Genomic DNA, 23,461 nt, shown 5'->3' with positions numbered 1-23,461 from the left:
CTCCTCACTTACCCCTTCGTGGCCCTAGACTATATATACTCCTCCACCTCCACCATTTGAGGGATAGAAAAGGATTAGCTCATTTGAGATAGAGCTTTGCTCATCCACTACCTGCTCCTCGAGAGAGAGAGAGAGAGAGAGAGAGAGAGAGAGACCACTCCCATGGAGTTCAAGACCTCCATGTGAGAAGATCCTGAGGGATTCAAGACCCCCTTGTGGGAAGATCCCCTAGTGGATTCAAGACCTCCTTTTGGAGATGAACTAGTTCCTTGTATCTTTCTTTTGTTGTCCTTGAATCGTGTATCACTCTTTATGTTCACGGATCTAGCAATTCTTTCTTGTTGATTTGAGTGTTTCCTCTCCTTTCCCCTTGTGATTTCCCTCGCGTTTCCCCTTGTGTTCTTCATGTTGTTCGCGGGCCCCCCTCCATTTCGTGAAAGATCGGCCACTAGGGTTCCACCCTACATCATCTTCAGTGTCATCAAATCTAGCATGACTGCTGGGCTCCTCCAGATATTCATCCATTACCTGTTGACTGACTATATTTACCAGTTCAGGGTACATCCTCTTATCCTCATTATCAAGTCAAGGAACTTCCTTGTCAGGCTCTGCATCTACTTCTACAGCGGCTGCAGAAGGGACAAGAGAAGCGACAACATGCATGTGTTGGCTTTCAGAACCATTAGGTTTACTTGGCCTCGACCTACAAGGAGTGTCGGGGCGCTCGCTATTATCAAAGACAGATGATGTATGAACGTTCTTCCCCTTGTCCAGTTCTTTACGTGGCTGAAGCACCTTGAGGGAGTCCCGGACTAGGGGGTGTCCGGATAGCCGAACTATCATCATCGGCTGGACTCCAAGACTACGAAGATACAAGATTGAAGACTTCGTCCCGTGTCCGGATGGGACTTTCCTTGGCGTGGAAGGCAAGCTTGGCGATACGGATATGTAGATCTCCTACCATTGTAACCGACTCTGTGTAACCCTAGCCCTCTCCGGTGTCTATATAAACCAGAGGGTTTTAGTCCATAGGACAGAACAACAATCATACCATAGGCTAGCTTCTAGGGTTTAGCCTCCTTGATCTCGTGGTAGATCCACTCTTGTACTACCCATGTTATCAATATCAATCAAGCAGGAGTAGGGTTTTACCTCCATCGAGAGGGCCCGAACCTGGGTAAAAACATCGTGTCCCTCGTCTCCTGTTACCATCCGCCTAGACGCATAGTTCGGGACCCCCTACCCGAGATCCGCCGGTTTTGACACCGACATTGGTGCTTTCATTGAGAGTTCCTCTGTGTCGTCACCGATAGGCCCGATGGCTCCTTCGATCATCAACAACAACAATGCGGTCCAAGGTGAGACTTTTCTCCCAAGACAGATCTTCGTATTCGGTGGCTTTGCACTGTGGGCCAATTCGCTTGGCCATCTGGAGTAGATAGAAAGCTACGCCCCTGGCTGTCAGGTCAGATTTGGAAGTCTGAACTTCACGGCTGACATCCGTGGAGACTTGATCTTCGATGGATTCGAGCCACAGCCGAGCGCGCCGCACTGTCACGATGGGCATGATCTAGATCTGCTGCCGAACAGTGCCCTGGAGGCCGCACACGAGTCCGCTCCGACCCTCAATTCGGAGCCGGCTGCATAGATCGAGGACGGGCGGCTAGACACCGCCTCGGGGGCTGCAACCTCTACGGAGATGGAGCCGAATACTGACCTTGTCCCTTGTGAAGCTCGTGACTCCAAGGTGCCGGACTCCTCGCCGGACTCCGAACCTCCCGCGCCCCCTCCAATCGAATTCGATTGGGCGCCGATCATGGAGTTCACCGCTGCGGACATCTTTCAACACTCACCTTTCGGTGACATCCTGAATTCGCTAAAATATCTCTCGTTATCAGGAGAGCCCTGGCCGAATTGCGGTCAGGACGGTTGGGATGCGGACGACGAAGAAATTCAAAGCCCACCCACCACCCACTTAGTAGCCACTGTCGACGATCTAACCGACATGCTAGATTTCGACTCCGAAGACATCGACGGTATGGACGACAATGCCGGAGACGACCTAGAACCAGCGCCTACTGGGCACTGGAAAGCCACCTCGTCATATGACATATACATGGTGGATATGCCAAAGGATGGGAATGGCGAGGGAACAACGGAGGAAGACCCCTCCAAGAAACAGCCCAAGCGCCGGCGTCAGCGGCGCCGCTCTAAATCCCGCCACAACAAGAATGGAGATTCTGGCACCGGAGATAATAATACCCCAGACAGTGCCGAAGATAACCCCCTCCAGCAAGATTCAGCACAGGAGGACGGAGAAGCCAGCCCTCATGAGAGAGCGGCAGACGAAGAGGTAGAGGATGATAATTACATGCCTCCCTCCGGAGACGAGGCAAGCCTCGACGACGATGAATTCGTCGCGCCTGAGGATCCCGTTGAACAAGAACGTTTTAAACGCAGGCTTATGGCCACGACAAACAGCCTCAAGAAAAAGCAGCAACAGCTTAGAGCTGATCAAGATCTGCTAGCCGACAGATGGACTGAAGTCCTTGCGGCCGAAGAGCATGAACTCGAACGCCCCTCCAAAAGCTACCCCAAACGCAAGCTGCTCCCCCGATTAGAGGAGGAGGCATATAAACCTGCATCACCAGCGCACAATACGGCTGACCGACCACCTCGTGGCCGCGACAGAGAGGCCTCTAGGCCCTCCACTAGAACCGTACCCCGGCATCGCTCGAAAAGCACAAAGCCACAGGGGAACGCTCCGGACTTGCGAGATATATTGGAGGACAAGACAAGACAATCAAGATCGATCTACGGATCGCGTGGGCGCCCCATGATACGCGACGACAGCCGTCGCGCCGGACACAGCAAGTCTGGCCGGGCCGAACACAGTAGACAAAGCTCGTTTGAGCTACGTCGTGATATAGCCCAATACAGAGGCGCCGCACACCCACTATGCTTCACAGATGAAGTAATGGATCATCAAATCCCCGAAGGGTTTAAACCCGTGAATATTGAATCCTATGATGGCACAACAGACCTCGCAGTTTGGATCGAAGACTATCTCCTTCATATCCACATGGCCCGCGGTGATGACCTTCACACCATCAAATACCTCCCACTCAAGCTTAAAGGACCAGCTTGGCATTGGCTTAACAGCTTGCCAGCAGAATCAATTGGGTGTTGGGAGGACCTGGAAGCCGCATTCCTTGATAACTTCCAGGGCACGTATGTGCGACCACTAGACGCTGACGACCTAAGCCATATAATTCAGCAGCTAGACGAATCTGCCAGACAATTCTGGACACGGTTCTTAACTAAGAAAAATCAAATCATCGACTGTCCGGATGCGGAGGCCCTCACGGCCTTCAAACATAACATCCGCGATGAGTGGCTTGCCCGGCACCTGAGACAGGAAAAGCTGAAATCCATGGCAGCCCTCACATCACTCATGACCTGCTTCTGCGCGGGAGAGGACAGCTGGCTAGCCCGCAGCAACAACCTCAGCAAAAATTATGGCAGTCCGGATACCAAGGACCGCAACGCCAGGTCGCGTCGCAACAAGAACAAACGCCGCATTAACAGCGACAATAATGAGGATACGGCAGTCAATGCCGGATTTAGAGGCTCCAAACCCGGTCAGCGGAAAAAGCCATTCAAAAGAACTACTCCAGGTCCGTCCAATTTGGACTGAATACTCGATCGCTCGTGCCAGATACACGGCACCCCCGAAAAGCCAGCTAACCACACCAACAGGGACTGTTGGGTATTCAAGCAGGCAGGCAAGCTAATTGCCGAAAACAATGACAAGGGGCTGCATAGCGATGACAAGGAAGAGACCCGACCGCCGAACAATAGAGGACAGAAGGGTTTCCCCCACAAGTGCGAACGGTGAACATGATATACGCAACCCACATACCCAAGAGGGAGCGGAAGCGTGCACTCAGGGACGTATACGCGATGGAGCCAGTCGCCCCGAAGTTCAACCCATGGTCCTCCTGCCCGATCACTTTTGATCGAAGGGACCACCCCACCAGCATCCGCCACGGCGGATTCGCCGCATTGGTTTTAGACCCAATCGTTGATGGATTTCACCTCACCAGAGTCCTGATGAACGGCGGCAGCAGCCTGAACCTGCTTTATCAGGACACAGTGCGCAAGATGGGCATAGATCCCTCAAGGATTAAACCTACAAAGACGACCTTCAAAGGCATCATACCAGGTGTAGAGGCCAATTGTACAGGCTCAGTTACACTGGAAGTGGTCTTCTCAAGATGCCAGGCCCTCAAGGAGTCATCACGGTCAACGGAAACACTGAACGCTCTCTCCGAATAGAGGAACATACAGCGGCTCTCGCGGCAGAAGTACAGTGCAGCCTCTTAAGGCAATTCTCGAGTCCGGCCTTTAAGCGACCGGACACGGCTAAACACGCCCGGAGTAACCTACAACAATACCACCTGGCACGTTCCAAGCACGCGTAGCAATGCGGCCCCAACCCCAGCCCTTGCAAAATTGCAAGACTGGTCCTTCGCGTACATCATTACGCTTTGGAGATACCATGGGCATCGGGGGAGGGGCACGACCACGGCAGGCCCAGGATGCGACTTAACCACACTAGGGGCTCCCAAGTGTGTCATTCCTTTTTTTCTTTTTTTTTCTTACCCACAGGACTCCGTTCACCAGAGGCCCTGTCCGGCAGTAGACCTGCCGAACTCACGATGCAACAGCCAGGGAAGGAGAAAGTCTACGACGAGTATCCAGGTGGTCTCCATTATGAGCATTAAATCTGTTTTATACACCATTCCACAGCCTACCCCTGGAGGGGGACATGTTTAATAGTCCCATCCCTTGCTTACCGCACTATTTGTATCGTTCTGCATCCATGGCAGTATTTCTTGAATAAACAATGCATCACTTTTTTGCTTATAGTTGCATTCCTTTCTTATACATATGTTCATTTATGACATGTTGCATCCGTACACTTTGGTACGGCTAAATACACCAGGGGCTTAATTTCCCCACATTATGGTGTGATAAGTCCGAACACTTTCACAAGTGCGGCACCCCGAACTTATAGCATTATATGCATCGGCTCCGAATCATGTCTTGGGTCAATAGTTGGGTTTGCCCGGCTCCCATGTTTTGGTACCTTACGTTCCGTTGTATCGGCTAAGGTAGCACTGGGAGAACCACTGCGATTGCGCCCCAGTTGAGCTGGGCGAGCGCCTCAGTGGAGAAAGCTAAAACTAACCGTCATGATGAGGCGAGAGCCGGTCGCTGTTCAAGAGGTTTTTTCGAGTCCCTAAAGACTTATGCCGCTTAGAGCGAGGAATCGGTTTTGTCCGGCCCAGGTGTGGATAGCGCCCCGAATTCGGCCTTCCGAACACTAGGGGCTTCGCCGAAATTTAAAATTATAGAATTCTATGGCTAAGTGAGAGTGTTCAAGCATTATAAGTCCGGTTGCCTCGTTCGTTGTGTTGAGCGCCTCCCTAGATGGACCCAAAAATGGGAACAAGAGTGCTCAAATTTTTCCCGAACACCCCAGCACTCGTGGCATGGGGGCTGAAGCCGACGACTTGCCATCTCTCAGATTTGATAAACGGCCGCACAGAAGGTAATATTTTAAATTAACAAGCGTTTCTTAGCGCACATGAACAAAGTTTTCAGTGCACAGGATAACAAAATGCGAGTCTACTCAAATATTACATCTTTGGAGCACTCACCCGCAATAATGCGGGCACCCTTCAGGACACCCTTATAGTACATCTCGGGCGTGCGATACTCCTTGCCCGGCGGTGGCGCGTCCGTCACAAGCTTCTCAGCGTCCATCTTGCCCCAGTGCACCTTAGCACGGGCAAGGGCCCGACGGGCACCTTCAATGCAGGCAGAGTGCTTGATGACTTCAACCAATGGACAAGCATCCACCAGCCGCCGCACCAGGCCGAAGTAGCTCCCAGGCATGGCCTCCTTGGGCCACAGCCGAACTATGAGGCCCTTCATGGCCTGTTCGGCCACCTTGTGGAGCTCGACCAGCTGCTTCAGCTGGTCGCTAAGGGGCACCGGATGTCCGGCCTCAGCATACTGAGACCAGAAGACCTTCTCCGTCGAGCTCCCCTCCTCGGCCCTGTAGAAAGCGGCAGCATCGGACACGCTGCGGGGCAGATCTGCGAACGCTCCTGGAGAGCTCCGAATTCGGGTAAGTAATAGGTAATTCACATCCACATGCTTGCTTTGCATGAAAAATGCCTTACCCGCCGCTATTTTCTTCAACGCCTCGATTTCCTGGAGGGCCTTGTGGGCTTCGGCCTTAGCGGCTTTGGCACTCTCAAGAGCCGATGCAAGCTCGGACTCTCGAGTCTTCGAGTCGCGCTCCAAACTCTCGTGTTTTTCCACGAGAGCCTGGAGCTCTTGCTGTACCTCCACCACTCGCGCCTCCTGCTTCTCTCGCCCAGCACGCTCCGCGGCCGCATTACGTTCAGCCACGGACACCGCCTTCTTCAGGGTCGCCACCTCGTTCGTGGCCCCTGAAGTACCCACGTTATCCTTGCCATTCCTCTTGCAACCAAATCCTTTTTTGTAAGGTACAACTTTAATAAGGCGTTACTCACCTTCCTTGTCCTCGAGCTGCTTCTTGGCACAGCCGAGCTCGTTCTCAGACCGCTCGAGGCTTTGCTTCAAAGCATTGACCTCCGCAGTCAGTGCGGCAGAGGTCAGCAGCGCAGCCTGCAATCCCATATTGACATATTTTTTAAGACTCCTGCGTATATCTTTTTAGATCCTCAGTCCGGCTTTTCTTTCCGAACACCGAACCGAGCATCAGGGGCTACTGTCTATGCGGTACTATTTTACATATATTAAAATTCTTACCTCAAAGCCTGTTAGAAGGCTGCTGCAGGCCTCGGTCAGCCCGCTTTTGGTGAGCTGAACCTTCTGAATCACTGCACTCATGACAGTGCGGTGTTCCTCTTTGATGGAAGCGCCGTTGAGCGCCTCCAGCAAGTTATCCGGCGCCTCCGGTTGGACAGAGGCCGCTGGCGTCACAGTCTTGCCCTTCTTACGAAGGGGCCGCCCGCCGGACTCCAGAACCACTGCAGGTTCCGGTGCGGAGTCCGGTACGAAGTCCGGGAGGTTGCCCTGTGGCACCTCTGGGGCCTCCTCCTCTGGGTGGGTCCCTCTCTAGGATCCCACCTCGGCGTCGTCGGCGTCACGGGGGGTGGAGGCGGTCAGAAGTGAAGTACTATCCACATCCGACGTACCCAAGGACCCGCTCGACGAAGCGGGAAGATCGTCCTTGGGCGGACTGTAGGGTTGTATGCGGCATTACAAAGACGCCGTGTGGCGAAAAGAAAAATTATGAAGTTATTCGGGAGTCCGGGTACTTACAATCTCGCGAGGGGCTTGGCCCTTGAGGGCCACTCCTTGTCGTCATCGCCGACGTTGGTGGAACAGTCCGGGGGAAGGGTCCTTCCCTTCTTGGACCCTTCGGCCTCCCTCGTTGGGGAGGCCTTCCTCTTCTTCCCTCCCCCCGCTGGGGGAGAGGCCTCTTTCTTCTCCTCCTCATCCTCGTGGGAGGAGTCCGCCTCGGAGTCATCGGACGATGAGTCCGATACCACCTGACGTCGGGACCTCCTTCGGGTTCTCGTGGCCTTCTTCTCCGGCACTACGTAAAGTGCCGGGACCAGCAGCCCTGTCAAACGGGCATCCGCTGGGTCTTCTGGAAGGGGAGCCGGATAGCTTTCCTGTCCGGACGTCGCCTGCCAAGCCTGTCAAAGGTATTGGGAGTTTAGATCCCGCATAAAGTCAAAACATGAAAAGCAAGTGTCCCATAAAAGGATAACATGGCTTACCTCGCCAGCCGAACGCTGCGAGCTGAATCCGCGATCTTCGGTAGCGGATGCGGGAGCTTCGGCGCCCTTGAACAGCACCCTCCAGGCATCTTCGTACGTAGTGTCAAAGAGCCCGCTCAAGGTCCGGTGCTGTGCCGGATCAAACTCCCACAAATTGAAGTCCTGTTGTTGGCAGGGGAGAATCCGGCGGACGAGCATGACCTAGATCACGTTGACAAGCTTGAGCTTCTTGTTCACCAGGGTTGGGAGACAGGAATGGAGTCCGGTCAGCTCTTCCGAACTACCCCATAGCAGCCCCTTCTCTTTCCAGGAGGTGAGCCGCATGGGGATGCCAGATCTGAATTCGGGGGCCGCTGCCCATTTAGGGTCACGCTGCTCGGTGATGTAGAACCACCCCGATTGCCACCCTTTGATGGTTTCCACGAAGGCGCCCTCGAGCCAAGTGACGTTGGGCATCTTGCCCACCATGGCGCCTCCGGACTCCGCTTGGCTGCCCTTCACAATCTTCGGCTTGACGTTGAAGGTCTTGAGCCACAAGCCGAAGTGGGGCTGGATGCAGAGGAAGGCCTCGCACACGACGATAAACGCCGAGATATTGAGGATGAAATTCGGGGCCAGATCATGGAAATCCAGGCCGTAGTAGAACATGAGCCCCTGGACAAAGGGGTGGAGTGGGAAGCCCAGTCCGCGGAGGAAATGGGGAAGGAATACCACCCTCTCATGGGGCCCGGGGGTGGGGATGAGCTGCCCCTCGTCAGGGAGCCGCTGCGCGATGTCGCTGGACAGATATCCAGCGCTGCGCAGCTTCTTGATGTGCCCCTCCGTAACGGAGGAGGCCATCCACTTGCCTCCCGCTCCGGACATGGCTGGAGAAGGTCGAGGTAAGATGTGCGGACTTGGGCGCTGGAGCTCGAGTGCGCGGAGATGGATAAGCAAAGGAGGAAGAAGGCGTAGGTAAAAAGGTGGATCCTTATCCCCTTATATATGGGCGGACGAAACTATGCGTCCCCACCGGCCTGGTAAAACTCACTTATCTCCCAAGCGCCGCAATCAATGGTGCGGTTGGGTTACCCACGTCCATATTGATGAGAATCCCGGAATGAGGGGAACACGATCTCTGCTTCGACAAGACGTGCCAAGGAAACCGCTTCGCTAAACGCGCTGAGGTGGTATAATAAAAACAATTCAAGTAAAGGCTTGGCTGTGGTGTGACGTCACGCCACAAAATACGTCAGCAGATTGAACTTGTGTAAATATTATTCTTTCTATGGTGGTATGTGGAATTTATTTTGCAGAGCCGGACACTATCCTGGTGTTCACAATCTTCTATAAATTATTCGGAGGAGGAACCCGCCTTGCAATGCCGAAGAAAATATGCGCGCCGGACTCGTCGTCATTGAAGCCTGGTTCAGGGGCTACTGAGGGAGTCCCGGACTAGGGGGTGTCCGGATAGCCGAACTATCATCATCGCTCGGACTCCAAGACTATGAAGATACAAGATTGAAGACTTCGTCCCGTGTCCGGATGAGACTTTCCTTGGCGTGGAAGGCAAGCTTGGCGATACGGATATGTAGATCTCCTACCATTGTAACCGACTCTATGTAACCCTAGCCCTCTCCGGTGTCTATATAAACTGGAGGGTTTTAGTCCACAGGACAGAACAACAATCATACCATAGGCTAGCTTCTAGGGTTTAGCCTCCTTGATCTCGTGGTAGATCCACTCTTGTACTACCCATATCATCAATATCAATCAAGCTGGAGTAGGGTTTTACCTCCATCGAGAGGGCCCGAACTTGGGTAAAAACATCGTGCCTCGTCTCCTGTTACCATCCGCCTAGACGCACAGTTCGGGACCCCCTACCCGAGATCCGCCGGTTTTGACACCGACACACCTCAATACGGATTTTACCGAAACGTCTGTCAGCATTCAAACTAAATAGCAATTCCAGATGCTTATTGCAAGTTAATGGGAGAAATCTTTGCTCACTAACGTTGAAATATTTCAGTTCAACAACATCAGTAGAGCTCCAGTCATACACGGAACCAAGTGCATCGCAAAAATCTTTGAACGAAATGATGGTTTTCTACCACCTTCGTGTAGAAAAATCCAGAGATCATACACAATTTAGTACCATGTAGGACGCTAGTTTCCTTTCTATCCGCCGGCCGAAAAGCATGCGCGTGATCAATCATATTCGATCGACATAAAGGATGAAAAATTCAGCAACCCAAATTGGTATGATTCAAGCGAATAATGGCCAAATACTGCCCAATTTACGATTTTTCTCATCAATTTGAGGGGAAACGACGCTTACCCAGATGGAATCCATGAATTATCCGCCTTCTATTCGGCCCAATCATCTCCATGGTCGATGGGCCATAGGGCGTCCTCCCCTGACATCGCTTCTTAATCCCAGATTGGGAGGGGTGTTGATGTGGCAGAGGCGTGGCGTCGCCGACGAACGAAATAGGGTTAGAGGGTGGCGGGCACGACGACGGCGACGGAGGAGGAGGCAGGGCGGTGCGGTGCGGGAGTGGCTCGATTTGTTTTAGAAAAGCTGCTCCGACGTGTCTCCTTGCGTCCCCACTCGTCAGCACGTAACTGTCAAAGGAGGACCCGACCCTAAGCGTCCCCACTCGTCAGCAGTTAACGGTATAGCCATTGACCCGACGACAAACTTCCAGTTTGACCATTTGTGAGAGTTTCAGATAAGAGGGTGGGGAAAAGTGAGCAAAAGTTTAGAGCGTGGGGACAACTAAGCACAACTAAGGAACCAGGGGCACTATCATAAAAAACCTTATATTAAAGAATTTCTTAAGAGAATGTCTGCTGTCCTATAAAAGACTAGTATCTTGTAGACTTGTATGAAAGAAGAAATTGATAAAACTATCAACTCATTCGATGAAAAAAATGAGGAGAAGAGTATAGAACAAAAGAAGAAAGACGGATTAACACCCCGCCCTTTACACATCCCGCTTCAGAAGCTCTGCACACTCTGCCATGGCCGCAGCTGCCGCCACCGGTGGTGACGCTGAACACCAACACAACCTAAAACCGCCAGATCTGATGACTAACGAGACAAAAGGGGCCACCTGCTTCCCAGCATCTTCGATTGAAACGTTGTTGGGGTGGGGAAGAAACATTGCCAAATTATCCTGACGCGCCACCGATACAGCGCCTCTGTGAAGAACAAAGCCCAGCCGAACTACTCGTCGGAGCAGCAGCGCCGGGTCCCCATCGCCTCCCGTCGCTAGAGCGATTAACGGAGGGTAGAGGCCCCACGGCCACGCCAACGAAGATGGGGGCAGAATGGTCGCCTCCCAGATCACCTTTCCAAGGGATGAGAAGGGAACGTGAGGCGAAACGGTTCAGGGCGGATCGGTGAGGATTCTGATGGGAATGAGCATGAATGAGTGCGATGCTGTCAGGAGCCAAAACACAGTGATTTTGGCCTTGTAATATCACCTCCGGGAGCAAAGATAATTCCCCTAGACTAGACAATCAAACCGAGAGCCAGACTGTACACTACGTGGAATCGTTGAGATTCGCACAATCCGCCTGAAAACTCCACGGACTCGTTCGGTCCCGGTGGGAATAGAGAAGGCACCCTCCCCTGACTCGAACGCTAGAACCTTCCGGTCACCGACTCTTGTGGTGGCGGTCCACGAGGACCCTCACCCGGTATCACACCTCACAGAGCGCCCGCACCGCACGCAACGAATCCACGCCGTCCGCCACCCCTACCTCGCGGCGCCCTCCGCCGTTAAATCCCTCTCGTCCACGGCCGATTTGCTTCTTTTTCTCCTCTCTTTCTTCTCTCTCCGAGCAAGGGAAGGGAAGAGGGGAAAAAAAAAAACTCGCAAAGCTCACGCGCACACGGCAGAACCCAATCGCAGCGCACCCCCCCTGACCCGACCGGATCGAGCCTCGGCCGAGGGCATGGGCGGAGCAGGCGACGGCGAGGGGGCCGGGAGCGAGTCCCCGCCCTCGGGGGCGCGGGCGACGCTCAACATCCGGTGCGCCAACGGCGCCAAGTTCACCCTGCAGGCCGACCTGGGCGAGACGGTCGGGGCGTTCAAGGAGGTCGTGGCCGGGAGCTGCGACGTGCCGGCGCCGCAGCAGCGCCTGATCTACAAGGGCCGGATCCTCAAGGACGAGCAAACCCTAGAAAGCTACGGTGCGTGCACACCACACGGATATCCGGGGAATAAGGTCGCGGTTTGGCTTCGGTGGTATCGAATTGGCCGGCCCCTTGCGTGAATTGCAAATTTGCAATGCCCGTTTGTTGGTTGGGAGCGTGCTGGCGTGGATCAGATGCAACAGTATGCTTATGCGCTGCGCTTGCCGATACTACACGGTGATTGGTTGATGCGGGTAGGCAGTGGGGTGTGTTAGTGATAACGGATACCGTCAGCATAGATGTTTTTTATAGCATAGAAGATGGTGAAGCTGAAGTAAGCTTCTCTTGTCGCGGCACGAATTTAATTCCAAGCGTTACGGAGTTTAGCTTCCGTTACTTGTGCATGTATCATTACATAGCTACAGGTGAAATCTGAAGAGATTTACTGGATTTGCTTGAGGTGGAGTGGGGAATTAGTATGTTAGCTTAAGGATCATCATTAGGAAGTTCCAGTATTTTTTTGTGTGAATTTTGGCATGGCGTTTGATTGTTGAATGTAGTTTGTAGAGTGTAGTAAATTTGTGTCAATTGATTGTTCAGTGTGTAAAATTTATGTTACTCTGGGGAAGTATGTGAAATTTGTTGATGTATTTTTAGTAAGTCACTGTATATTCTCGTAAACTGAGAAAGCCTTCCGTGGAGTTTATAGTTGAATCCTAATGAAAATGCATAATGTTTCTTGTTCCTAAATGGTCGACTTCTTATTTTACAAAATAGTATCTTTTTTTTGCGGGTGTACAAAATAGTGTCATTACAACCACAGTCACTGGAGTGATGGCATGTTTCCGTATTTTTTGACTATTATATTACAGAATCACACACACACATGGCACTAATGCTACACTTCGTGTTGGGAAAATGCAGGGAACAGTCTGCAAAAGACTGGCAGATGCTACATGCCCTTGCATGGAGCAAATGCTTTCCAATGAATTTGTTGCATCACTAATACTTTTCATGAAAAAACATTAAATTCCATCTTTGGAATTTTTTAAATTTATTTTGGGAGAAAACTGGTAATTCTTGTATGAGTCTGTAACAGTTGGCTTCTGTTCCAAAATGTAATTATTTGGTTGGTTATTAGCAAATTATTTTACGATGAGATGAACGATTGATTTGTGCTATACTAGCAATTTGCACTATCTTACTGTATTACAAACTCCTGTATATGGTTTTGGCACATGCAAGGATGCAATTGCATTCTTTCTTTCTATGGTAATGTTGACCTGTCATTTAGATCTTCGTGTTATTAAGCATTTTTCTATGCTACTTGTATTTTCCAGGTGTTGAGACAGATCACACCATTCACTTGGTGCGAGGCGTTGCCCAACCAGCAGCATCAGGAGCACCTGCTGCAGCAAGCCCCCAAGCTTCAACCACTCCTACCAGTGGCCCTGCAGGTGGTCTTGGAGGCTTATTTCCAGGCCTTGGTGCTACTGGAGCTGCTAGTGGCAGGCCAGCAGGTTTATTTGGGGCTGGACTTCCGGAATTAGATCAAATGCAGCAACAGTTGAGCCAGAATCCCAACCTTATGAGGGAGATAATGAACATGCCAATGATGCAGAGCCTCATGAATAACCCTGATCTAATACGCAATATGATTATGAATAATCCACAAATGCGTGGTATTATTGATCGGAATCCAGATCTTGCCCATGTCCTCAATGATCCTAGTGTTCTCCGCCAGACCCTTGAAGCTGCAAGAAACCCTGAAATTATGAGGGAGATGATGCGGAACACAGACAGAGCAATGAGCAACATCGAAGCTTCCCCTGAAGGGTTTAATATGCTCCGGCGTATGTATGAAACTGTACAGGAGCCTTTTCTTAATGCAACAACAATGGGAGGGGGTGGGGAAGGCACCCCGGCCTCTAACCCGTTTGCAGCTCTTCTTGGAAATCAGGGGCCTAACCAAGCCGGCAATGCTGCTACAAATGCTCCAACTACCGGCCCAGAGTCCACAACAGGAACCCCTGTTCCAAATACTAATCCACTTCCAAACCCCTGGAGCAACAATGGTAGGTTCTAGTTATTTAGAGTTTTTTGTTTGTTTTGTTCTTGAATGTTGATAATTACATGTGGTAGTATTTTTATTCTCACCGCTGCTGATAATTGCCTGTGATACTATTTTATTTTCCCAGCTGGGGGTGCGCAAGGAACACCACGGTCAGGTCCTGCTGCTAGTACCAGGGCTGGTGCAACTGGAGGCCCAGGAGGGCTGGGTTCAGCAGATTTGAGCAGCCTGCTCGGTGGTCTTGGTGGGAATGCAAGAACTGGTGCTGCAGGTGGTCTAGGAGGGTTGGGTTCAGCAGATTTGGGGAGTATGCTTGGTGGTCCACCTGATGCTGCTCTTTTGAGTCAGATGCTGCAAAACCCTGCTATGATGCAGATGATGCAGAACATTATGTCTGACCCACAGTCAATGAACCAGGTCCAATATTTTTCAAAACTAGTTCTTTTATGATTTTTGGAGATGACCTTGGATCATTCTGTAACATTTGCTTGTCCCACAGTTGCTTAGCATGAACCCAAATGCACGTAGCCTGATGGAGTCAAACACTCAGTTGAGGGATATGTTCCAAAACCCAGAATTTCTTCGCCAGATGGCATCCCCAGAGGCTTTGCAGGTAAACTCTGTTGCGATGCAAGTTAACAACTGTTCTCGTATTTTATTTTATGATAATTTGTATTTGTTCTGCGCAGCAATTACTCTCATTCCAGCAGACACTGTCATCACAGCTTGGCCAAAATCAACCTAGCCAGTGAGTAACTCTTAACTCAATAGCATCATTGTATCACCCCTTTTTTTATGAAATTAAATGAAATGGAGATTATGAAGTGCAGTTATGTTTATTTTTTGAGGGTGCAATTATGCGTTTGCTGAGTCATCTTTTTTTTTTCAGGGCTGGTAACCTAGGAGGCAATGGCACAGGTAATTGTTCTTGATTATTATGTTCTTTATGCATAATCTCTTCTTCCTGGATATGGATTACTATGTCAGGTTTGATGTGAATGCTCCAGAGTTCTCTTATGTTGTTTGTAGTTGATCTCCTGTGTTCCCGCAAAAAAAAAGATCTCCTGTGGCAAGAGTTGCTTTTCTATACACGCTCTGCTTGGTTCATGTTCATAAAGTTTCTGCTCCGCGATGTGTTAGGGTATACTGTTGTAGCATTAGAATCATTACCACCTGTTCATTGGTAACTCGAAACTACTAAGGCAATTTTCTTTTTTGCAAGATAATTACTGAATTAAACATTAGAAGTTAGAAATTCACAGAATCATTTGCCTACAGTCAATTATTGATGCGTTCCTGATTCTGAATCATGTGATACGTTTCTTACAAATGGAAATGGGTTGCCTCTGACCCAAATAATGTTCCACTCATTTGGTTTTGTTAACTGAAAAATAGATTGTAGTTCCATACACCTTGATTCCACCGCTTGGAGCCATTTTTATTTGTAATGTCTCTGATCTACTGTCCAGCTGCTTTGCGGTGCTACCTGGATATTGAACAGAATTTTTACGTAGTCTTGACTGCAGAGCGCTCGCTTCTGAAGCAAAACTAGATTTGCAATGCAGAGATCTTAAGTTCAGTCTAGATAAACACATTTTATATCATACCTTTGTTGAGGTAGTGTCTGAACAAATACAGGCACGCGGGGAAATGTTGGCCTGGACACCTTGATGGGAATGCTTAGTGGGCTTGGTGCTGGAGGTGGCTTAGGTGTACCAAATGCCTCCAATGGTTTGTATACGCTGCCGTCTTGAGAATTTGCCTGCTCTTATTGAGTTCCATCGGCTGATATTAGTTTCCCCGTTGTCAAAATTTCAGTGCCACCGGAGGAACTCTATGCAACGCAACTCGGCCAGCTCCAAGAAATGGGGTTCTTCGACACCGCAGAGAATATCCGGGCGCTGATGGCCACTTCTGGGAACGTACATGCTGCTGTGGAGCGCCTTCTCGGGAACTTTGGCCAGTAGATAAAACGAGCCAGATGCTGCCCGTAATCTCCCTGTTTTAGCCAACAGGCAGTGTCCGTCTACAGTAAAAAAGACGGAATAATACAGTTAACTTTTTCCCGTACATGGTCGTCATGCCTTTGTTTTTTCAGTGTTGTATTGACAATTTGGATTGATGTACATACATATCAGATGATCCGGTGTTACCGCAAAGAATGTGGCTCTAGTTTTCCTTTAAGTGTCGAGTCAACTTGGCGTTTTTTCTGAGATGCAAACACAATAGACACAAACAATGTAGGTGCACGTTTTCTGCTTAGTTTTTTTTTTCATCTTCTTTCCTCACCATGAAAGGTTGCTAATCTTGATGGTCTGTTAGTGATGGCATGTAGGACTAGGTAAAACCCCTCCGGGTTTCCACAGCAGTACATTTTTGTCATATTTCACAGACACTGCAACGTGTGGTAAAAGAAGAGGAAAGCTGTGATCGTCTTGGTTTCACAACATCCCAGGGTGGTTGAAATCATATATTAGAAGGATGAGCGGGTTAATAATTTTTTACAGATGCTAATTTCCCATGGGAAGAAAATTGCACAAACCATCACCTATTGGGGTCAAATTTGCATACCTATTCTTTGGGTTTGTTGCACAAAACACCACCTATTGGTGTAACCTATTGCAATTAGCTTTAATCCATCATTCATTTAAATCACAGAATAATTGTTGTTCTGTTTACATGAATAAGACCTTCTATGGTCATACATTCAATGTGAATGGTTTATTGAATCTCGATCATAGTGATACACATATTCATAATATTGATGCCAAAAGATGCAAAGTTGATAATGATAATGCAACATACTTGTGGCACTGCTGTTTAGGTTATATTGGTGTAAAGCGCATGAAGAAACTCCACGCAGGTGGGTTTTAGAATCACTTGATTATGAATCATTTGATACTTGTGAACCATGCCTCACGGGCAAGATGACTAAACTCCGTTCTCCGGAACAATGGAGCGAGCTAATGACTTATTGGAAATAGTACATACTGATGTATGTGGTCCGATGAATATTGAAGCACGCGGCGGTATCATTATTTTCCGACCTTCGGAGATGATTTGAGCAGATATGGGTATATCTACATAATGAAACATAGTCTGAAACATTTGAAAAGTTTAAAGAATTTCAGAGTAAAGTAGAGAATCATTGTAACAAGAAAATAAAGTTTCTACAATCTGATCGTGGAGGCAAATATTTGAGTAACGAGTTTGGCCTTCATATAGAACAATGTGAAATAGTTTTACAACTCACGCCACCTGGAACACCACAGCGTAATAGTGTGTCCGAACATCATAACCGTACTTTATTTGATATGGTGCGTTCTATGATGTCTCTTACCGATTTGCCACTATCGTTTTGTAGTTATTCATTAGAGACAGCCGCATTCACGTTAAATAGGGCACCGTCTAAATCCATTGAGACGACACTGTATGAACTATGGTTTGGCAAGAATTCTAAGCTGTCGTTTCTTAAAGTTTGGGGTTGCGACACTTATGTCAAAAGGCTTCAGCCTGATAAGCTCGAACCCAAATCGGAGAAGTGCGTCTTCATAGGATACCCTAAGGAAACAATTGGGTACACCTTCTACCACAGATCGAAGGCAAGATTTTTGTTGCCAAAAATGGAACCTTTCTAGAGAAGGAGTTTCTCTCGAAAGAAGTGAGTGGTAGAAAAGTAGAACTTGATGAGGTAATCATACCTTCTCTTGAATTGGAAAGTAGCACATCAGAGAAATCCATTCCTGTGATGCCTACACCAACTAGAGAGGAAGCAAATGATAATGATGATGAAACTTCAGATCAAGTTGCTACTGAACCTCGTAGGTCAATTAGAGCATGATCCGCACGAGAGTGGTACGGTAATCCTGTTCTGGAAGTCATGTTATTAGACCAAGGTGAACCTACGAACTTTAAGGAAGCTATGATGAGCCCAGATTCCGACAGATGGCTTGAGGCCATGAAATCTGAGATAGGATCCATGTATGAGAACAAAGTGTGGACTTTGGTGGACTTGCACGATGATCGGCAATCCATAGAGAATAAATGGATCTTCAAGAAGAAGACTGACGCTGATGGTAATGTTACTGTATACAAAGCTCGACTTGTCGCAAAAAGTTTTCGACAAGTTCAAGGGGTTGACTACGATGAGACTTTCTCACCCGTAGCGATGCTTAAGTCCGTCCGAATCATGTTAGCAATTGCCATATTTTATGATTATGAAATCTGGCAAATAGATGTCAAAACTGCATTCCTTAATAGATTTATTAAAGAAGAGTTGTATATGATGCAACCAGAAGGTTTTGTCGATCCTAAAGGTGCTAAAAAAGTGTGCAACCTCCAACAATCCATCTATGGACTGGTGCAAGCATCTCGGAGTTGGAATATATGCTTTCATGAAGTGATCAAAGCATATGGTTTTATACAGAATTTCGGTGAAGCCTGTATTTACAAGAAAGTGAGTGAGAGCTCTGTAGCATTTCTAATACTATATGTAGATGACATATTGTTGATTGGAAATGATATAGAATTTCTGGATAGCATAAAAGGATACTTGAATAAGAGTTTTTCGATGAAAGACCTTGGTGAAGCTACTTACATATTGGGCATCAAGATCTATAGGGATAGATCGAGACGCTTAATAGGACTTTCACAAAGCACAAACCTTGACAAGATTTTGAAGAAGTTCAAAGTGGATCAGGGTTCTCGCCTGTATTACAAGGTGTGAAGTTGAGTAAGACCCAAAGCCCGACCACGACAGAAGATAGAGAGAGAATGAAAGTCATTCCCTATGCCTCAGCCATAGGTTCTATACGATATTCCATGATGTGTACCACACCTGATGTATGTCTTGCCACTTATCTGGCAAAGAGGGTACAAGAGTGATCCAGGAGTGGACCACTGGACAGTGGTCAAAATTATCTTAAGTGCCTTAAAGAGGACTAAGGAAATGTTTCTCGGTTATGGAGGTGATAAAGAGTTCGTCGTAAAGAGTTACGTCGATGCAAGCTTTAAACTAATCTAGATGACTCCAAGTCTCAATCTGGATACATATTAAACGTGGGAGAAATTAACTAGAGTAGCTCCATGCAGAGCATTGTAGACATAGAAATTTCTAAAATACATACGGATCTGAATGTGACAGAACCGTTGACTAAACTTCTCTCACAAGCAAAACATGATCATACCTTATTACTCTTTGGGTGTTAATCACATGGCGATGTGAAATAAATTATTGACTCTACTAAACCCTTTGGGTGCTGGTCACATGGCGATGTGATCTATAGGTGTTAATCACATGGTGATGTGAACTATGGGTGTTATTCACATGGCGATGTGAACTAGATTATTGACTCTAGTGCAAGTGGGAGACTGAAGGAAATGTGCTCTAGAGGCAATAATAAAGTTGTTATTTTATATTTCCTTATTCATGATAAAGGTTTATTATTCATGCTAGAAATGTATTGACCGGAAACCTAAATACATGTGTGAATACATAAACAAACATCGTGTCCCTAGTGAGCCTCTACTTGACTAGCTCGTTGATCAAAGATGGTTAAGGTTTCCTAACCATGGACATGAGTTATCATTTGATAACGGGATCACATCATTAGGAGAATGTTGCGATGGACAAGACCCATCCGTTAGCTTAGCATAATGATCGTTCAGTTATATTACTATTGCAAATACATATTCCTTCGGCTATGAGATTATGCAACTCCTGGATACCGGAGGAATGCCTTGTGTGCTATCAAACGTAACAACCTAACTCGGTGATTATAAAGATGCTCTACAGGTATATCCAAAGGTGTTTGTTGAGTTGGCATAGATCGATACTAGGATTTGTCACTCCGAGTATCGGGGAGGTATCTCTGGGCCTCTCGGTAATACACATCATAAGCTTTCAAGCAAACGACTAAGGAGTTAGTCACGAGGTGATGTATTGCAGAACGAGTAAAGAGACTTGTAGGTAACAAGATTGAACTAGGTATGAAGATACCGACGATCGAATCTCGGGCAAGTAACATACCGATGGACAAAGGGAATTACGTATGTTGTCATAACGGTTCGACCGATAAAGATCTTCGTAGAATATGTAGGAGCCAATATGAGCATCCAAGTTCCGCTATTTGTTATTGACCGGAAGGGTGTCTCGCTCATGTCTATATAGTTCTCGAACCTGTAGGGTCCGCACGCTTAACGTTCAATGACAATATAGTATTATATGAGTTATGTGATTTGGTGACCGAATATTGTTCGGAGTCCCGGATGAGATCACGGACATGACGAGGAGTCTCTAAATGGTCGAGAGGTAAATATTGATATATAGGACGATGGTATTTGGACACCGGAAGTATTTCAGAGGGTACCAGGTACTTATTGGGTCACTGGAAAGGAGTTTCAGGCACCCCCAGCAAAGATATGGGCCTTATGGGCCAGGAGAGGGAACACACCAGCCCACAAGGGGTTGGTGCACCCCCTATAGAGGCTGGCTTATGAGTAGGAGAAGGAAAGAGGGGAGGGAAAGAAAAGTGTGGAGTAGGACTCCCCCTTCCTTTCCTCTCCCCCCTCTTTCTTTTCCCCTTCTTCATATAAGGAAGGGGGAGGGGGGGCGCAGGGCAAGGCAACCGCCCTAGGGCTGCCGCCAAGTCTCTTGGGGCGCCCTAAGGGCTGCCTCATCCCCTCCCACGTATATATATATGTGGGGAGGGGGTGCCACACAAGGACACATCATTGCATCACCATCACCGTCACCACATCGTCATGCTGCCAGAACTCATCTACTAATTCGCCCATCTTGCTAGATCAAGAAGGCGAGGACTTCACCGAGCTGAACGTGTGCAGAACGCGGAGGTGCCGTACGTTCGGTATTAGATCGGTTGGAGTGCGAAGAAAGTTAGACTACATCAACTGCGTTGTGAAACACTTCCGCTTATGGTCTACGAGGGTACGTAGACATACTATCCCCCTCGTTGCTATGCATTTCCATGGATAGATCATTGCGTGTGCCTAGAAATTTTTGTTTTCCATGCAACGATTCCCAACACCATCTTCACGGAGCCGCCGCATTTCATCTTCCTGAGCAGGACACAAACCCAAATAAACCAAAAGGAACATCTAAAAACGGAGCCCTCCCACCGGCAAGTGCCAAGATTCACCGCGTCCCCATGGCCCTAGGGGCACCGGAGATGAGGCGGACTACAGTGGTGTAGGAGGAAGACAAAGGAACCCTAACTTCTTCGATGGAAGCGGCGGCAGCTGGCTGCGTGTGCGTGCGTCTTCCTTAGGCCTTTTTGCAAAAATAAAAGTTTGGCTCTTGATGTCTGCTAGAACTACGTCAGTATTTCCCCGAAGAGGAAGGGATGATGTAGCAGAACGAAGGTAGGTATTTCCCTCAGTGACAAGACCAAGGTTATCGAACTAGTAGGAGAACCAAGCAACACTACGTAAAAAACACCTGCACACAAATAACAACCACTCGCAACCAGACGTGTTAAAGGGGTTGTCAATCCCTTTCGGCTAACGGCGCCATTAATTGGCAAAAGGACGGGGTAAAGTTGTAATGGATTGGATAAATGGATCACAAATAAAATAAAGTGCATCAAGGTATTTTTGTATTTTTGGTTTAATAAATCTGAAAATAAAAGCAAAGGAAAATAGATCGCCAAGGCAAATATAATAAAGAAGAGACCCGGGGGCCGTAGATTTCACTAGTGGCTTCTCTCGAGAAAAATAGCAAACAGTGGGTGAACAAATTACTGTTGGGCAATTGATAGAACTTCAAATAATCATGACTATATCTAGACAATGATCATTATATATGCATCATGTCCAAGATTAGTAGACCGACTCCTGCCTGCATCTACTACTATTACTCCACACATCGACCGCTATCCAGCATACATCTAGTGTATTAAGTTCATGGAGAAACGGAGTAATGCAATAAGAACGATGACATGATGTAGACAAGATCTATCTATGTAAAACAAATGAGTCAAAAACTTAGTTTTAGTTTTCCATAGAAAGCATTTCAGAGCTACCAATTTGTTAAACTCGGTGACACCGAAGCAACTTTTGGAGTCTAAACTAGTGAAATCGGTCAGACCGAGACACAGTTCGGTGACTCTGAGATTGCTAGGGTTTCACTGAGAGTTGAACTCTCACACCGATTTGCAACTTTCGGTCAGACCGAAAAGTGCAAGTGCAATGGCCTAGGCCAAATCGGTGAGACCGATTTCCACAACTCGGTCGGTCCAAGATAAGTTCGGCGAAAACCTAACCCTAAGTTTTCGAATCTAATCTAATCTAAGGGATGTTCTTGATGGACATGATGATCTCATACGCGGTAAAGAACATGGCATTTGCTTTGTGCTAAGAATCGGAGTAAGGAACAACACAAAGATTCGAACTCATACCCTAGTTCGGTGATGAGCTCGCTACGGCGGCAACGGCAGGGTTGAATTCCGTTGACGGCGACGGAGACCAGCGGCGGGAGGTCGCTGACAACGAGAGGACGATCCGGAGATCCAACCGTTTCGACCGTAGGAGGTCCGTTTCGTCCGTTTTGCGGTACGCCACACCCCTCCCGATCAATAGGACCCCCGTTTCGACCATAGGAGGTCCGTTTCGTCCGTTTTGCGGTACACCACACCCCTCCAGATCAACAGGACCCCCGTTTCGACCGTAGGAGGTCCGTTTCCTCCGTTTTGCGGTACGCCACACCCCTCCCGATCAACAGGACCCCGTTCTGAACGTAGGAGGTCCGTTTCCTCCGTTGTGCGGTACGCCAGGCCTCATTTCCATCGCCTGTTCCGTCCAAGCCGGTTGGCTCCCACGCGTTCCATTGCCTCCCGATGAACACGACGCATTCCATGACGCATTCCGTTGCCTCCCCATGAACACGACGCATTTCGTTGCCTCCCCATGAACACGACGCATTCCGTCGCCTCCCCATGAACACGACGCATTCCGTTGCCTCCCCATAAACACGACGCATTCCGTTGCCTCCCCATGAACACGAGCCCTCGCCGTATGTATGCGCGACTAGGCGTTTGAGACCCCGCCCGTATATACACATACGTGGCCGTATTTTCTTTCTTGCACCCTGGCCGCTGTACGTACGTGTACATGCTACGTGCGCGCCTCTACTACGACACGTGCACGCCTCTACTACGACACGTGCGCTCCTCTACATCGACTAGTATGTACATACACGTTCGCGACCAAGATGACAATGCTACGTATGCTTCGACCAGGTGGGTCCCGACTGTCAGGCACTTCCTTGCCTGCAAAGATGTAGCTGGTGGGTCCCAGCAGTCAGGGGGCGAATCGTATTTTTTGCCCGGACGCACTTCCTTGCGTGCGAAGGTGTAGCTGCTGGGTCCCAGCAGTCAGGGGGGGGGGAATCGTTTTTTTGCC

The 23,461-nt window shown here is 48.7% G+C and overlaps 1 protein-coding gene across 1 annotated transcript; it reads left to right on the top strand.

Annotated features, from left to right (window-relative positions):
• Positions 1-11,677: 11,677 nt before the first annotated feature.
• Positions 11,678-16,228, top strand: LOC119338235 (ubiquitin domain-containing protein DSK2b-like). The gene is made up of 8 exons (XM_037610539.1): positions 11,678-12,030; positions 13,314-14,048; positions 14,172-14,461; positions 14,544-14,657; positions 14,734-14,792; positions 14,934-14,962; positions 15,683-15,775; positions 15,863-16,228. The coding sequence occupies exons 1-8, from the start codon at positions 11,793-11,795 to the stop codon at positions 16,009-16,011; spliced, it is 1,707 nt and encodes a 568-aa protein (XP_037466436.1). The 5' UTR covers positions 11,678-11,792; the 3' UTR covers positions 16,012-16,228.
• The last annotated feature ends 7,233 nt before the right edge of the window (positions 16,229-23,461 follow it).

Source organism: Triticum dicoccoides, chromosome 1B (assembly GCF_002162155.2).
Source record: "Triticum dicoccoides isolate Atlit2015 ecotype Zavitan chromosome 1B, WEW_v2.0, whole genome shotgun sequence".
NCBI classification, from domain to species: Eukaryota; Viridiplantae; Streptophyta; class Magnoliopsida; order Poales; family Poaceae; genus Triticum; species Triticum dicoccoides.
The sequence above is the reverse complement of the archived record's forward strand: the minus strand, read 5'-3'. Positions and strand labels throughout refer to the sequence as shown.

Coding starts and splice junctions, on each gene's coding strand:
- LOC119338235 (XM_037610539.1), top strand. CDS start 11,793: ATGGGCGGAGCAGGCGACGGCGAGGGGGCCGGGAGCGAGTCCCCGCCC. Junction 14,462..14,543: donor ACCCACAGTCAATGAACCAG/GTCCAATATTTT, acceptor CTTGTCCCACAG/TTGCTTAGCATGAACCCAAA. Junction 14,658..14,733: donor CATCCCCAGAGGCTTTGCAG/GTAAACTCTGTT, acceptor TGTTCTGCGCAG/CAATTACTCTCATTCCAGCA.